At 33.5% G+C, this 19,021-nt stretch overlaps 1 protein-coding gene across 4 annotated transcripts in view; it reads left to right on the top strand.

Annotated features, from left to right (window-relative positions):
- The window catches only part of LOC106122899 (uncharacterized), a 60,419-nt gene extending 44,286 nt beyond the window's left edge, over positions 1 to 16,133 (top strand). For 2 of the 4 annotated variants that reach the window (XM_013319048.1, XM_013319047.1), the window contains exons 3-6: positions 2,755 to 3,141; positions 4,911 to 5,132; positions 6,945 to 7,169; positions 15,816 to 16,133. In XM_013319048.1, the coding sequence (XP_013174502.1) occupies positions 2,755 to 3,141; positions 4,911 to 5,132; positions 6,945 to 7,169; positions 15,816 to 16,008 (1,027 nt within the window). In that variant the 3' untranslated portion in view covers positions 16,009 to 16,133. The remainder of the gene's footprint in view (positions 1 to 2,754; positions 3,142 to 4,910; positions 5,133 to 6,944; positions 7,170 to 15,815) is intronic. The other 2 variants (XM_013319050.1, XM_013319049.1) reach the window with 2 other exon arrangements.
- Positions 16,134 to 19,021: the final 2,888 nt, after the last annotated feature.

Genomic DNA, 19,021 nt, shown 5'->3' with positions numbered 1-19,021 from the left:
ATACTCCTCCGAAACAACTTGACCGATTCTCATGAAATTTTGTGAGCATATTGAGTAGCTCTGAGAATCGGACAACATCTACTTTTAATCCCGCGCGGACAGAGTCGCGAGCGACAGCTAGTATTATATAAATGCGAAAGTTTAGATGGATGGATGTTTGTTTGAAATTATCTCAAGGACGACTGAATGGATCTCGCTAAAATTTGGCATACATATAGAACATAGTCTGGAAGAACACATAGGCTATTAATAATATTTTTATTTAATTCCGCGCGAAAGGACCCGCGGACAGGCAGCTAGTGTAAAAAACTTGGATTATTTTACTAACGATTGATGGATTGAAGACAGCTAGTCTCAAACAGTTTTTAAATCAAATCATCATCAGCTCACTATTCGTCCCCACTGAGGGTCTCGGTGCCTACCCTAAGTTAGGTTACTAGGCCATAGTCAATGCTTGCCCAATGCTGGTTAACTTCATACCTTCATCCTAATATCAGATAAATGTACATATATAAATTGCAAAACAAATAGGTATAGGGCAGGATTCGAATCCAAGACCTGTAGATTGCAAGTCAACTCAAGTCACCCACACTCTCTTATATCTTATATAATCAAATATACATATGTAACACTTTTGTGTATGACTGTACTTATCCAAACAACTTGTCGACAACTGCGACCAATTCGCGTCTGTTTAACGAGCCGTGATTGAGTCTTAGTGACTTGTGGTCGTGGTGAGGGGTTAAGGTAAAATTACTAACATGTAGTTGATGGTACGCGCGTGCGTGCATTAATGTCTCAACTATTAGAATAAATTAGCTATTTTTATATCTATTTATACGTTGTGTTAAATATAGCTTTTAATATCTTAATATATTGTACTTTATCTTACTAATGTTATAAATGCGACTGTTTAGATGGATTTTTGTTAGAAGGTATCTTTAGAACATCATCATCATCATCAGCTCACTATACGTCCCCACCGAGGGGCTTAAAAAAAACCTGTGTATTCTTCTAGAATATGTTCTACATCTGTGCTAAATTTCATAGATATTTGTTGAGTCGTTTTGGAGATATCCTCTAACAAACATTCGCATTTATAATATTAGTTTAATTCCATGCGAACGGAGTCGAGGGCGACAGCTAGTCGTTAAATAAAGTCCATTACAAACAATACAAATTGGATTAGAGGTCAGTAGGGATAGTAAAATATCTATTAGTTTGTGCCCCGAGAATACTGTGGGGTTAGCGAGGGGAAGTTTGGATGATATTATGCAAGAAGTGATAAAGTTACTATGAAAATTAATTGTATTAAACTAGAATTTTTTACTTTTTAATCTTACTTCTTACTAATATTATAAATGCGAATGTTCAGATGGATAGATAGAGTTTGAAGGTATCTCCAGAACGGCTGAACGGGTCTCGTTAAAATTTGGCATACATGTAAAACATAGTCTGGAAGAACACATAGGAAAAAATTCTCTTCAATTTCGCGTGAACGGAGTCCCTGGCGACAGCTGGTATCTTAATAAAAGCAATGTAGTCATTTCTCAAGATCATTACATCATCAGTCTGTTTTCCTGAAGGAAATGTACATATGTAATCGAAAAACATAAGTACATGGCGAGATTCGAACCCAGGACCTGCAGACAAGTGCTTAAACCCAGAACCACTGATGCTCTTACGAATTTAGAGCTTGACTTCTTGCATAACAACGACCAATGTTAACTAAATCAAAAGTACCATCATGGGGTGCATGATACCGATATGTTTATTGCTTGACGCATTGACACCCAATTGAATGTGTCATTCTGACAGTTGGGGAGAGAATGGCGGGAAACGCTGTCAAATTTGACATTTTAATGTCGCGTTTTATTAAATAGAAACTAATCAGTTTAATGTTATATAGATTAGTTAAATATATTAGCGGTTGTCGCAAGTCCGACAACGAGAGTACAAAAAACAAAATAAGTAGACTGTGTGTTCTTCCAGACTATGTTCTATATGTATGTCAAATTTCAGCTAGATCGGTTCAGCCGTTACCTTCCAAACAAGCATCTAAATATTCGCCTTTATAATACTACTAAGAAAGTACAATTTTTTAAAGCGAGGTACTAAATAGTACGTTTTTAATCCAGTTTTTTGGTACTAGGTACAATAATAATAATATACGTTAGGGTATATCCGCCATCTTGACTCTCACGTTACTTGATATGTTTAAAATAAATATCAAGACCTCGGTTGTAGTGATAAAATTTACGTAATTAATACGGCGCCCTTTCACGCGAAGAAAGTTGTAAAAACATGTAACAGACTGACCAAATTTTACCATTTTACATAGGTTTTTACCAAATATTGAATACTATAAAGTAATTTATGATTTATTTAAAAAACATTTTGTTTTTAAAATTCAATATCAAATACCCACGAAAACATGATAAACTGTCATGGCGTCTTCTGTGACGTCACGCCGTGTTGCAGAATAAAATAGCGTCTCTGTATATTTGTTGTTGTACTCAATATGGAATTGTTGTACTGAATTCTAAACTATGAAATAACTATGACAATGGCGCCATTCAACGCGTGACGTCACATTCTGATTGGCATTTCGTTTCACTTGAACGTAAAATTAAGACGATTTTTATTTCTAAACATATTTTTAATCCTAATAACTAGATGAAAGTACACAGGCATTTTTAAAACTGGTATGTAAATAATTTCTTTTTTTTAAATAGCTTTTTTCTATTGTTACAGACGAGGAATAAAACTACGTCAGCTGACCGACGGCGGCCATCTTGTTCAAGTAATTTATTCACCAGATGGCATTATACAAGATTGTGAATATCTTTCCGATATCAAAACAACTAGAAACTTTTTAAAAACATTAAGAAAAGAATTAAAACTGGCATTAGAAGAGCAAACTTATAAAATTTTAGAGAAAAATGACAATGAAGACGAAAAATTTTACCGCCATTTTGGTAATGTCACTTTGAGGTTATTAAAAGGTAATGAAAAATTACCTACAGATATTGCGAATTGGTTGGATTACGACAGATTGAAAATGGAATGTTTGGAAAGACATGAAGAGTTAACATTTTTGATGTCAAATAGAAATAAAATTGGAGAGGAAGTATTAACAAGGTAAATAATAATATTTAATATAAAAATAAGTTATACGCTTTTTTATTAATTTTAAAATTTCAAGCAAACGTCAAAAATCTTACTGAACTGTGTTGCCATAAAACAAAATATTTTTTAAAATTTAAATTAGTAGTTTTAAAATTAATTTTTATTTTTGTTATCGATATAATTTTGTTATTAAAGCGTATAACTTTATAAACATTGTATAATACGATAAAGTTATCTGGCCACTTGGGTATAAGATTTCCTAAACACCTGAATACATTTTCCAACAGAACTAATAATCCTACTCTTACCGGGCCAAATAAGCTTATCACACTTTATGTTAAATAAATGAATGCACCCTTTTATTATCTATGGTTCATTTTATCTCACAGGTTACTTAACTCTTCACAATATCTTTACGACAATGCAAGGACTTCTTTTTCCATCGACATTTATTTCTCTTTATCAGTCATTTTGTGACTAACCAGCAATATTGGGTTTATAAAGATTTTATTATATCTAATTTATTGTAAAAATATTATCTTCTTGGTTTAACTCATGATACACTCGAAACTGGATAAGCGAGAGTCTAAGGGATGGTGATATTTGACTAGCTTATAGAGGATAACAGTGGTAGAGCCCGCTTTAACATCTTCGCACGAATTGTCCCGGCTCGCCCGGTGAAATAGCACGACCACACAGAAGACAGGCGTCAAGTGGAAGCAATTCCGCGTTTCATCTGATGAGCGTGCGTCCCGGAGGCCTTATATAGTCCTCTTTCCCTTCCCACCCTCTTTCTTATAGAAGTGAAAGTGGACTTTCCGGATGAGAGGATGCATGGGAAGGAAAAATATTTTCTCTCTGTGCATCCTCTCCTCCGTCGATTAAAGGTAGGCAACGCATATGCAATTGCGTATGTCTATGGGCAACGGTCACTTCGCTATTTCAGCGATTTCAAGTGACCGCTCGCTCGTTTGCCACCTACTGATATAAAAAAAGGGTCCTTTCTAAAACAAGTGTCTCGCTTATAAAGGGCGTCCGTCCAGGACTGGACAATGACTCGCTTATAGAGATTTCTCGCTTAACCCGGTTCGACTGTATTTATTTACAAATGAAAAAGTCAGTCAATATCACGACGTAAAAACTATTTAGAAGATATTATTTAAATGTGTATTTATAAATAGAACGAAGACGTCCGAGACTTCTTCCGCCGGAAATTAAAAAAAACTTAGTAATCTATATTCTTCCAGACTATGTTCTACATCTATGCCAAATATCAAGATCCATTAAACCGTTCTAGAGATATCTTCTAACAAACATCCATACATCTAAACTTTCGCATTTATAATATTAGTAAGGTTTCGCAAATAAAAAAGGAACCCTATTTTATTACTTTCAAGTGACAGTACTATAAGATTTTAAACGTACCATACCATATAGATTATGATCTAGTAATTAAAAACGTAAAAAAAATAGTATAGTAAATAATACTACGTACTAGCTACGCTAACCTTCAATCAAATGTCTCTATCTTGGTACATTTTACCGTTCATCAAATATTACCTATTTGTGCGCATGTCAAAGTTCTATCTACGAAATAAACTTTGGTACTACTAATAGTTATAATGAATGTATTTAAACCTACCAATAACACGAGATTTTTCTATAATAGCAACACTGACATTCTCAGAACTCCGTAAACCGGGTACAATAATTTCATAACCTCTAACATCCATTGCATGCAATTTGAAATCCTACCAAAACTAACTAAAATCTAACTCTAGGTCTAGAAGATCGTTCAGGGAGAATTTTATAATGCCCGGAACGAAATGGTGCGGAGCTGGTCAGTTAGCGAAAAGGTACAACGAACTAGGCGACGATAGTAACGAAGACATGTGCTGTAGGGCCCACGACAATTGCAGGGCCAACATCGGCGCCTTCAGAAAGCGCTTCGCCTACTTTAACTATAGGCCGTATACTATCTCGCATTGCCGTTGCGATAGGAGGTTTGTTTTTTTTTGTTTTTTTGGTTGGGAAAATCTACCGATTTTGGTAGTTTTTTTTGGGTTGGGTTTTGGTGGTGGTGGCTTTGGATGGGTTCGGATTGTTTTTGTGTTTGATTTTTACGGTAAAAGGATTAAAAAATTTCTTGTCACTTAAAGTTTTTAAAGTGAAATTACAATAAAACCTCTTTATTGAATTAACAAGAATAGATATTTGGAATAATTCGGTTCTTTTATAAACTTTATTTGTTAATTAATATCAAAATTTACATGTCAAAAACTGGCTGTTAAAGTTTACTTTTGTTTTTTTTTATTTACTTTTTATGTCGTCTAGATCTGAACTCGTCCAAGGCGATATTATTTTAACTAGCAACCCCACATTCCTAAAACTTTTAACGATCAACGGCTTTTCCCATTTATTACGGGATTGAGGAAAATTACATAATTATTTTTGGTTTTAGTAACATATTATTTAATTTTGGGTTTTTCTAAATTTAAATAAATTAATTGCTTCCTTATAATTCATTGTATATAATGACATAAATAATATTTATTTCTTTCTCTTTTACTAAGAGAATGAGTGGGATGGCAACACATTCCAAGTGTACAGACAACGTAAAGTAACAAAAACATAAAGCCATCAAGGATCCATTAAATAAATCTACATTTATTTAACCTTAGGTTCTTGGTAAAGATGGTCATAAGTGATAATCTGGTCCCCTTTATTGTGATACTAAATCATAAACTTTTAATGTCCAATCAACGTCACAAACTAAAAATATTCCCACGAACTATCTTTAAAATTGTCAGACATATATTTGTCTCTGTTTTTTCAAAGAGAATTTAAGGGACGACATGTGTCACTATGGTCGTATTAAAACCAACAATATCTGACCCGGTGAGCATAAGTTACATTATAATAGCTACCCCTACTGGGTCAGCATTGACTATAGCTTAGTCTTAACTTAGGGTTGGCTCCTTTCCCTTCAGTGGGGACCTATAGTGAGCTGATGATAAGCTTACTGCCGCTCTCTGTCAACTTCAAATAAGTGTCATAACTTTTCGTACTACAGCTGTCATGTCATGTTCTGTCACAGAAATGGATAGGAAAGTAATGCCTCTCTCACCGGCTTAGATATACCAATTTGATTATGTAGTCACTAGCTGTCGCTCGTAACTCCATTCGCGCTGGAAAAAAAAGTTAATTAGTAGCCTATGTTCTTCCAGACTATGTTCTACGTTTACGCCTATTTCATCGTGATCCGTTGCACCTTTCTGCAGATACCTTCTAACAATCCATCCATCCAAACATTCACATTTATAATATTAGTAACATACAATGCGTACGTATACATGCCTTCGTTCGCGGTACCGGCTGTCTCTTCTAGCAGTAATTTTAACATATTAAATATATTACTGTACTTGTGAGAATCGTTAAAATATTATTATAACATAAATTTAACATCAGCTTGATCCCTTTTATTAAACAAATATCTCTACTTTCACATCGACCACGATATAAAGATATCAGATCTCCGTAGTCGGTAATTAGCGGTACCATAGACAACTTTTATTTATTTTCCTTCCCTAAGTGCGCAATAAAGTAATAAAATCCTGTGATCTATGGTGCATACGTTGACGCGTCGACTTTATAGCTCAATCTGATTCTATGACCAATAACGATTATTATTTACTACCATAAAATGTCGGTGGTCTTAGTACTGGCAACATTTACAAAAGAAGTCATTGCATTGTCGTTCGAAAAAAAAATGTTTTAAAAAATACTGGCCGCAATAAAAAAATAAACTTCGACAGAAAAAAGCGCGACGCTATGGAGTTACTACGCGTGCCCGGTACAAAATGGTGCGGTAAAGGATTCTCAGCGACACATTATTCCCAACTTGGAGGTTATACACGTACTGACAGATGCTGCCGAGTACACGATTTAAGGTGTCCATTTTGGATTGGCGGTATGGAGAAGAAATATGGACTTTACAACTGGCGAGTGAATACATTAATGCATTGTCGATGCGATGAAAGGTTCGTATAGAAAAACTGCAACTAACATAAGCATGATTATTGCTTTAAAGCACTTTAGCCCACAATCTGTCCAGACCATTAAACTATTTCAAGTTACGACAAGTTGTTAGTTATCGTTAGAGTTGAATTTGTAGTAACGATTCAAGTATTGTTAGTACATTTTTCGTTTTCACAACTTGCAACATTTGATTTTCGATTGTCTATTGTTGTTTTAGATAGAAGCACCGTAAAAAAAAATATTCCAATTTTAAATTTTATATTTTTAATTCGAACTTTATTTTTTTATTGCCTGCCAGTATTTTTTATTTTATCTTTATTGCTTATTACGTGTTGCTTTTGTTGTTGTGAATGTATTAAGGGTTAAACATTTTTTATAAATATTAATAGCAATAATTTAAATCGTTTTTTTCTGCTATAATTATATGTTAGGCGCTTGATCACAGCAGTACTATTTTTAGAAGACAGAGTCGGTTTTAATTGTGAAATCAAATTATTCTATTAAAATGTATTATAAGCTATCATACAATCTGACACGACTTTGTGTACTCTCTAGAGACATTATAAAGGTAGTGCCAGTCACAAAGAGGTGTGCCAGGATAATTTATGAGCACCAATTAGTTCGAACTGATATCTATCGGATTTTTTATAATTGTCCCCTTTAGAACAATGAAAGGTGTGGAGCCGATAGCTATAACAAATATTTTAAAATATATTAACTGTCACGTAAAACTTAAAAAGAAGTAATTTCTTTAGTTCTGTTTAATAATTTATTAAATTTTTATGGTGGTAAATAAATAAATTCATTACAGTATTAATAAACACCAAATCGCTTTATTTGAGTTCTTATATTAAATATTTATGTCGCGCGTTTTACAATTTTCTTGTGTAATATTACAATTCTGTACATTCACTTTATATTATAGATTTATCACACTAATATTTCTTCTTTTATCAAACCCAAATAAGCATTATTTTAACGTAAATTGTGTAACATATAACTTAAAAAAAATATTAATATAAAAAAAGATTACATCTAAGCCACTCCATAACTAACTATGTTCTAATACATATCTTTTTCCGACGACAGGGTTGTACTTTTTTTTACATTTATTTTCATTTATACTTATAAATTTATTTTTATTAGTTTTTTTTTTCAACATACACTGAGGTCTCAATTAACTTGGTATGGTGATTACAAGAACATTTGGGGTCCTTAAAAGATATATTGTACTGAATCGTGCCACTAATCTATTGTAGATTGTATACGTACGTAAGTCGGATTTGTAATTGTTTATCTCCACTAGCTTCGCCCGCGACTTCGTCCGCGTGAAATACCGTCTTTGGGTATCATTTTAATTATATAGGCTACTTATTTTACTAAAACTCTCTTGTCTCAAGGTGCCTCCATTTAATGGAGGTTGGCAGTCAGCTCAGTGAACTTTCGCCGATCTTGTACCAAGCGAAATAAATGTTCCACGCTGGTAACATTCGTTCATTCCTTGATATTTCGCAACCACGATTTCTATATAACAACAAAACATATTGAACTCACAAAACAGTTACACAAACTTATTTTTTATAAATCCTGAATGTCATATTTATATCAAATTAACTGCCTACAAAATTTCAAGCTTCCAACTGTAAAAGTGACGACATCCATACAAATTACCGACCCCTTACAACCCTTTTTTCTCGTTAAAAGTAGTCTATCTCCTTCCCCAGGTTTTAGACTATCTGTGTTTTGCGTGAAATAAGAACAAACAGAGTTACTTTCGCATTTATTATATAATATTAGTAAAGAAGTAAAGATTATTAGAACATCGGTGGCTCTGATATTTCGGTTCGAATCCCACTATGTAATATGTTTTTACATACATATGTACATTTATCCGACGTTACGGTGAAGGAAAACATCGTGATGCACATATCTGATAGGAAATTCAAAGATATGTGAAAACACTGGGTCAGCATTGACTATGACCTAGTTAACTTAGGATAGGCTCCGAGCTTAGTGAGGATGTACAGTGACCTGATGATGAATCTCTTTAAATGCATCATAACTTTGGTTAGAACTGTTCCAAAGGTTCGTCTTACTAATATTATAAATGCGAATGTTTAGATGTTTGTTAATAAAATATCTCCAGAACGGTTGTATAGATAGCGATGAAATTTGGCATCAACACAGATCATAGTCTGGAAGAACATAGACATATGTCAATTCCGGGCGAACAGAGTCACGGGCGAGAGTTAGTATAAAACTAATCGAATTTAAATAACCCATTAACACAAAAAAGGGATCAACGCGTAGATTTTAAATAAATGATACTGGTATATTTAAAAAAAAATCAAGTTGTAGAGTATCGTTCGAACCCATCTTTGATTTTTATCTGTGGTTTGAAGATGCTAAGAATCTTTATAGCTGGTAAAAAAATCAGGCATTCGTATAGTGTTGAAACATCTAGTTAATTTTACTAATATTATAAATGCGAATGTTTAGATGGATGTTTGGAGGTCCCCACAAGGGCTGAACGAATCTCGATAAAATTTGGCGTAGATATTGAACGTAGTCTGGAAGAACACATAGGCTACTAATTAGGTTTTTTTTTAGACGAAGTCGCGGGCGACAGCTACTTACATGGCTTTTATAGATAACAAAATCACATTATTTTTAGTTTATATATTTCGTAATATTGAAACAAGTATTTAATTATATAAACAAAAAAGTAATGAGATTGAATGTGGATGGCTACAAGGGTAGAGGAAGACCAAAAAAAGTATGGAATGACTGTGTGAAAGAGGATATGCGTAAGAAGGGGGTAGACTCGGATATGACGGCTGATAGAGATGTATGGAGGAGTAGTACATGCTGTGCCGACCCTCGATAGGGATAAGGGTAGGTTGATGATGATTGAAACAAGTATTTAGAAAAATAACGTTTTTAAGCGCTAATAAATTTATAACCTCAAAATAAATTTAACAAAAATTATAACGTAATATTTATATGTTACTAATATTACTAATGAGAAAGCTTAGATGATCCTTTAGAAATTTGTCATACATATAGAACATAGTCTGGAAGAACATATAGACTATTAATTAAGTTTACTTCAGCTACTTATGTATATCATAAAATAATCTTATACAGTACCGTCCAAAACGACAGATAAATCCACCCTAACAAAATTCATCGCTTAACAAAAGAAAAGAACCTTTCCGTTCCGATTAACAAAGGTAATAGATATCATATGACAAAGAAAACATCCCCTACACCTTACCACCCTTATTTGACGTTAATAATTTATGTATTGTCAGAAAACGTAGTTAACCTCAAAAAATCACGTTACTCACACATTATAAATCCTACGAAGCGTGCTGATAAGTGTAAAGAGAAGATGGCGGACGCTTCCCGCCTATTGACAGTTCGACAGCTGTTATGGCGCGGTTTTTATTTTTTTAATTTTAAATGATTATAAAAATATATGTAAAAAGTTGAATTATAAATCGCATGAAAGCAATTGTGACGTAAATATTAAAAAAAATAATTATTAAAATTATTTTTCGAAATTTTTTTTATTTCGTACTAGCTGCCAGCAACTCCGTCCGCGCGGAATTAAAAATAAACATAATTAGTAGCGTATATGTGTTCTTACTTATTACTAATATTATAAATGCAAATGTATAGATGGATGGATGGATATCTATAGAAAGGTTGAATGGATCTTAATGAAATTTGGCATAAATATACAACATAGTCTGGAAGAACACATAGCTAATTCAGTTTCTTTTTAATTCCGTGCAAACGGAGTCGCGGTCAACAGATACTTTTTGAATTTGGAACTTTTATGTCGCACACGTTTTTATTCAAGGTTATCAAGAATATTTTTGTAAAATTCCTCGTTTAAAAACCGAAGTGCAGTTAATAAAATCCTTGAAGACATACAAGTCGAGTACACCTGTTTACTCTGTGCTTTCCGCGTCATTACGCGCCCATTCAGCCGCGCGCGATTTTCGTATTTCGAACGTCTTTCAAGATGGCGGCGGAGCTGTCGAATTGAAGCTTGTTTTTTTTTAAAGGAATTTGATAAGAGAAATGTTCTCTTTTATACTTGAGTGGAAAAATGAAACATTAAAAAAAAGTGTATCTAAATTTACAACTGTAGATAATTCAACGGTATAATATCTTTTAAATAAAAAAAAAATAAAGATGTCAATGGCTTTGCAACAATGTCACTAAGAAACTAAGAAGCATCATTAAACAATGTTGCCAGCTACAAATTACATCGTAAAACATAATATAAATAATTATTTTCACAAAGAAAATATCTGAAAAGTTAATCGAAATCAAACAAAGAACCAACTAACCGTCCAACAATTATTTTTCTTTCCTTCAAAGAACGATAAAGGCATACGGGCTGAAACAAAACTACAAACTCCTTGGAACAAAACTCCTTGCTGACCGGAGCGTTTGGCTAACGAGTGAAAAAAAAAAACAAAAGTCGTTCTGCCATTTTTGTATTTTCACTAATTCTTTTTCGGTGGTAATCCCAGCTTTTGTTCTGAGGGCCCGCATCGAGTCGATGTTTGCCACTTGCTACTGTAACTAAGCCACTTATGGTTACACGGCCGATAGAATAGTGATGTTACATAATTATATCGATATCGATATTAATTTATTGGTATTCTTTTGTCCACAATTTATTACTGTACTTGAAACTAATAAAAGAACTAGCTTTCACTTAAAATGTAGTCCGCGCGAAATTAATAAAAAAACTGAATTAGTAGCCTATGTGTCCTTCCAGGCATCTATCGCATCTCCCAGCATTCTACATGTTATTTCATCAAGATGGGTTAAACCGTTCTGGAGATACATTCTAACAAACATCCATCCATATAAACATACGCATTTATAATATTAGTAAGGTAACGATTGAGACGTTTTTTTAATGTAATATTATAAATAAGAATGTTTAAATGGATGGATGGATGTTTGTTGGAAGGTATTTCCAGAACAGTTCAACGGAACTTTATGAAATTTGGTACAGATGTAGAACACAGAGTGGAAGAACGCATAGGTTACTTAATTCATTTAATGTTTTTTAATTCCTCGCGGATAGTGTCGCGGGCGACAACTAGTAGTTGTTAAATTTCAAATCATCTGATATTTTATAAATATTTTTTTCCAAATCTATCGATATACGTTTTGTACATCACTAAAGAAGCTTGACCAGAACTTTGCCAAATGAAGCGAAAGAGCGGGCGAAAATCCCGTCTCGGAATCACAGAGTAATGCTAACGTAGAAGTTACATTATCCAATAACTATTTTTTTTCAAAAAGCGGTCCATTTTAAAATTATAAAATACTGTTTTTTTAATATTTAGTAATGATGAAAGAGTTTTTAGTAAAAAATTTAATAAAAAAGACTTTTGATTACATACATTCAAATCGGAACAGAAACTCCTAAGAGAATGCAATGTTACAACCATATGTCCATACTAAAATTCTCAAAAACAATCCTATATATAAAATTCTCGTGTCACAATTTTCGTTCCCATACTCCTCCGAAACGGCTTGACCGATTCTTATGAAATTTTGTGAGCATATTGAGTAGCTCTGAGAATCGGACAACATCTATTTTTCATCCCACTAAATGTTAATGGTAGTCCACCCTTAAATTTTTTATTTTTTAGACAAATACTCGGACGGAGTCGCGGGCGACAGCTAGTATAGTTATAAACATTTAAAATTCTCATACTACTATTGACAAGTTTAAAGTAAGAAAAAAACATCTTACGATTTCGTTCACAATCCACTCTATTCGTCGATTACTCTATGACAACATACGTCAAAGAGTATAAACCGCTATAAGGCGTCTCGTTAAGTGCTAGAGGCTTTGTCAGCCGTCGGTAATCCGCAAGCCTCTCCCAAAAGCTGGGAATTGACGTTCGAAATTCGAAAAAGTCAAGAAAAGAGAAATAGGTTCATTATTTTGTACTAATTCCGATATTGGTATAGACCAGTGGTTCCCAAACTTATTTTGTCTACTGCCCACTTTGAGAATAAATATTTTTTAACGCCTTCATATTTTCACATATTTAAAAACCGCTATAACTTCAAATTAAATTAATTAATTATTGTGACATATATATGTATATTAACGGAGAATTGTAAAGGAAACTTTTACTATAACCCGCAACTTGAGACCTGCAACACCCATATTATCGCCCGCTTTGGGAAAGACTGGTATAGACCAACAAAGATAACTAACAAAACCTATGTGTACTTCCAGACTATGTTCTACGTCTATGCCAAATTTCATTAAGATTCGTTTAGCCGTTAGAAATATCTTCTAACAGACATCCATTTAAACTTTCGCATTTATAATAGTCAAATTAATATTACGTTTTTAAGTATGTTTAGATGGATGGATAGGTATCTCCAGGACGTGTGAACAGATCTCGATGAAATTTGGCATACACATAGAACATAGTCTGGTAGAACACATAGGCTACTTTTTTTAATTCCGCGCAGACAGAGTCGCGGGGGATAACTAGTCAATAATATAATAGTGTGCATATAATAGCGTTGTATATCAGATGATGCAACGTAAGCGCCCTCTATTTTCATCGCTGCGTTTGACAGCGCGCCATTGAAGTTATGGAGTCTGCATTTATTGCCAGCCATTGCTATTTTACGTTCAGAATAAAGTATTATTTTGTTATCTGTGAAAATTATATATATTACTAATATTATAAATGCGAATGTTTAGATGGATGGATGTTTGTTAGAGGTTATCAGTACGGCTGCATAGCTCTCTATGAAATTTGACATAGAACACAATCTGGAAGAATACATAGGCTACTACTACTCAGCCATGAGACGCCCACTGCTGGGTATAGGCCTCCCCCAAAGATCGCCACGATGATCGATCTTGTGCCACCCGCATCCAGGACGTAGGCTATTAACCCTTAATTCGACGAAAATTTTCGTATCAAAATAAACTGTTTGTTTAAAGTCATACTTACGTAATTTTCTCTAAACTAGTTCAGTAGATTTTTTTTTATTAGTTGTTCGTCACACTGGACACCATCGAATTAAGGGTTAATTAAGTTTTTTTAGTACCGCGCGGACGGAGTCGCGGGTGACACCGAGTATCCCATATTCATTTTATTAATATTATAAATGCGAATGTTTAGATAGATGGATGTTTGTTTGAAGGTATTTCAAGAACGGATTCATGTATCTGGCTAAATTTTGGCACAGTTAGAACATAGTCTGGAAGAACACATAGACAATTTAGTTTTTTTTTTAGGTACCACGCGGACGGTATCGCGGGCAACTGCTAGTATCTCATATTAATCATCTATATATTAAAATTTTGAATTGATTACGATCAAACAAACACACATAATAAAAATCACTTGAGAGGGCAATTTTCCCGCCAATTTATGATCTAAACGTCATAAAATGGCGGGAAATGATGACAGCCGGCGCCGGCAGTAAAAATGGACATTTAAAGGACAAAATTGAAGATTTCTTTGTCTGTTAGTTTTATGTATAAGATATAACCACAAAAATGTAAAGACGACAAGTGCAATAATGTAATTTTAGTAGAGGTAAGTGTGGATGGATGGATGTTTGAGTAAAGATATCTCCGGAACGGCTGTATGGATCTAGCTGTAATTTGGCATCGATGTAGAACATAGTCTGGAAGAACACATAGGCTACTAACATTTTTTATCCCGCGCCGACGGACAGCTAATTTAAAAATAAATTGGTATAGAAAACAGATTAAAAATTAAATATTGCTATTAGTCCTTCAAAAAATTACATTGTTTCATACAATCATCAGTTTTCTTTAAAATGTAAAAAAAAGTCTGAAAAAATACTATATTTATACCTTTTTCGGATTTTTTCAAAATAGTTTTGGCATTTTTAATTTTTTTACTGGCAACCCTAAAAACTCGCATCGGCTTTTCAAGAAGTAACGCGAAGAGATGAGACAGATTATATTAATACTTATTGGTTATAATTTGACTTTTATCGTATCATTTTATTAAAGCTTTAAAATAATGATAGCCTTTTTAGATGGATTGCATGTTTTTTTTATTATCTTTTTTATTGTGCTTTTTATTGGATATTTCAGTCAGCGTTTTTTTCTATTTAAGTACATAGAATAATGTTATAATTTGTTTACTTCAAATGTAAAGTAGAAAGAGAAGTTTTAACTTATAAAGTTAAGTCTAACTGTGAGTTTCTAAGACTACAATTATCAGTTTAATTTGTTTTACGATATATTTATTAAGGTCTTAAAAAAACTAAAGGAACGTTTATCAAAATTATTAACATATTTCTAGACATTTGCGTCCCGGAGGCCTAATTTAGTCCTCTTTCGCTTCCCACCCTTTTCTTTTAAGGAAAGGATGGGAAGTGGAAGTGGACTTTCCGGATGAGAGGATGCATGGAAAGGGAAAATATTTTATTTCTGTGCATCCTCTCCTCTGTCGATTAAAGGTAGACAACGCATATGCAATTGCGTATGTCTATGGGCAACGGTCACTTCGCTATTACAGCGATTTCAGATGGCCGCTCGCTCGTTTGCCACGTATCATAAAATAAATATTTTAGTTGTTTTTTTTTGATTCCAGGTTCCGGGCATGTCTAAAACTCGCCGATACATCGGTATCCAATATGGTTGGCAAATTATTTTTCAATGTGGTACAAACGAAATGTTTCATTCTGAAACCTGTTAAAATGTGCATCCAAAGATCCTGGTGGGGCAAATGTTTGAGAAAAGGTTACCAAAAGCAAGCATTCTTAAGAGATAATTTACCATATTGAATAGTCCAACTGATATTGAGAGGGGCGCCACTATCGCTGGGAATCGAACAATCTTTCTGTTAGAAAACAATAAAGCGTCAATAGCCTAATGGTTAAGGATACGGATTCCCGATCACGAGGTCGGGGGTTCGGTTCCCTCCATTCGACTATTGTCGTAAACCATATCCTAGCACAAGTCTAGAGCTTAGTTGGAATGATTAAAGAAATATTAGTAAATTTACAAAAAAAAAATTTTAAAAAAATTTAAAAAAAATATGTTAAACCTATTTACTGTGGGTTTCTGATATCAAAATCTCCGTTTAAAACATATCCTGTTTTGTCAAAGATATGTTTTATACAGAGATTTTGATTTCAGAAATCAGCTGTTAGACGTAGAAATTTACAGAATGACAGTACTAAGAGGATATTGTCTTTGAAATTGTAAAGCTCTAATGGAGCTATTTTAATATAATTTTATTTTACAACGGGATAGATTTTCTCAGTCTATACATAGCCGCAATACGCCATGTCTATGGTATTTGAGTGTTGCTATAAGAAAAACAGTAATGCAGTTTTTCGGGTAATTTTGTGTAAATGTGAGTGTGTGTCTCGGAGCCTACCCTAAGTTAGGTGATTAGGCCATAGTCAACCACAGGCCAAGTGCAGTGACTTCACACATATCTTTAAATTTCTAAATATGTGCATCACGATGTTTACCTTCACCGTAACATCGGATAAATGTACATATGTAAATCGGAAATGGAAAAACACATTGGTACATGGCGGGATTCGAACCCAGGACCTGCAGATTGCAAGTCAAGTGCATGACCACTGAGCTACCGACGCTCTCTATTATTAGCATATATATTTATATAAATATTAAATTAATTTTATTTAAACTGCAATTTATTTTTATATAATTTTAAACGAATTTTCTCTATGTTATGTTTTAAATGCAAAATGTCAGTATGTAAATAATGTATTACATAGAAAATTAATATTATTTATCTTATTTACTATAAATATAAAAAAATAGTGTTACTATTAAGTAAAATAATTTAATAATAATTTCACACATTTATTCACATCAAATATGTGGTCTTTGAAGATAACCTAAAGACTATTCCATACAAGTTTAAAGTTGAAACGACAGTATTTGCTACACTTTGTTTTTGCACAATGGTTTTTTTCTTGTAATCAATGAAAAATCACGGTTATTAAGAAAAATGTAAGAATAGAGTTACGTAGTTTAACTTCTGGGTAAGTTTCTGATAGTGAAAAAAATATTCCGAATAATAACTGTCGGTTTCTGACAAATCTCTGTATTAAACATATCGACATCTTTGAAAAAAACAGATTATCTGTTTTCAATAGGGATTTTAGTCTTAGAAACTCACATTTACAGTCCTTACCTGTGTTAGTTCATACAGAAATAGGAAATGACATAAAATATATGACAAGAGAATCATATTTTGACACCTTTATGACATTTACATGATGGCGCTACTGAGCTATCATAATTTTAGTTTGATACCCACCGCGTCAAATAAGTTTATCGGTCTGACACTAGACAAGACATGACAAGACTATTCACTATCCAGCGAGGTTAGGCAAGTGCATTCGCTACAAAGCGATTCTATAACCAACTTCAAAAATGTATGGAACTGACGACAATCACGTGACTTATTCGTATTTAATTCGATATGGAATCGCTTCTTAATATTTTCGTACTAAAATAAAAAATATTTATAGCATAATCAATAATACAAAAATCCTGGCATGAGGGCGCTGCAATCACTTTCTAATGTTTATTTAGTTTCATCATCATCAGCTCACAATACGTCCCCACTGAGGGGCTTGGAGCCTACATAGTCAACCACATGCCAAGTGCAGTGACTTCACACATATCTTTAAATTTCTTCTCAGATATGTGCAGCATCACGATGTTTTCCTTCACCGTAACATCAGATAGATGTATATATGTAAATCGGAAATGGAAAAACACATTGGTACATGGCGGGATTCGAACCCAGGACCTGCAGATTGCAAGTCAAGTGCTTGACTCCTGAGCCACCGACGCTCCTAAATTAGTTTCATATTTCTCTGTTTGGCGCGGGTTTTTGTATTTTGGTTAAGCTTAGTTTATTAAATAAAAAAAAATTGTCTATGGCATAATGTATTTAGTCTGTAACTCGAAGTTCCTGTTTTTGACAATATTTTTAGGTTATTTATGTCTATTTAAAAATGTTTATAAATATGTACTTATTAGATTTAAATAATTGTAAAAGATATTATTGTAAATTATCTTTCGTAATAATTTAAATGAATAGATTTAAAATTTGAACTGATATATAAACACGGCTAAACACTCACGTATATACGTCCGGTGGCGGCACCGTATAGTTTCGAGCCCATCGGGGGCCCTTCATCAGGATGAGTGGTACGTTTTGTGCAACATCAACATCGTCGACGACGCCGGCGCACGCCGCGCCCCCCGACCCATCAAGACGCGCCCTAAGAGCGCAGGCGCGCAGTGAGCTGAGGGCCGCGTCCGCGAAATAATACCAGTACCACTCATCCTGATGAAGGGCCCCCGATGGGCTCGAAACTAATCGGTGCCGCCACCGGACTATACGTGAGGGTTTAGCCGTGTTTATATATCAGTTTAGTATAATGTCTCACGAAAGTTTAAATAATTTAATAGATTTAAAATTTATTAACATACAGTTTTTTTTTATAAATTGTCATCTCAATTTATGCATTTTTGACACATTATTGTCCAAAAGAAAAAATTAAATGACACAATTTAAAAAGAAAAAATTTTGAGGTTAATTCTTCAATGTTTTGTTTTGAAATTTAATTTTCTTGTACAGTATTTTAATTCGTACAAATCTTTTTTAGATGATAAAAATAGATTTATAAAATTGTAATTAATATTTAAAAGCAATAGAATTGGTTGTGTTTTGTGATAAAATATTTATATATTTTAAACTATTAACAAAAATTTCCCGCTAAATATTTAAGAACGAAGAGG

This window comes from Papilio xuthus, unplaced genomic scaffold (assembly GCF_000836235.2).
Source record: "Papilio xuthus unplaced genomic scaffold, Pxut_1.1 DF826776.1, whole genome shotgun sequence".
Classification (NCBI taxonomy): domain Eukaryota; kingdom Metazoa; phylum Arthropoda; class Insecta; order Lepidoptera; family Papilionidae; genus Papilio; species Papilio xuthus.
The sequence above is the reverse complement of the archived record's forward strand: the minus strand, read 5'-3'. Positions and strand labels throughout refer to the sequence as shown.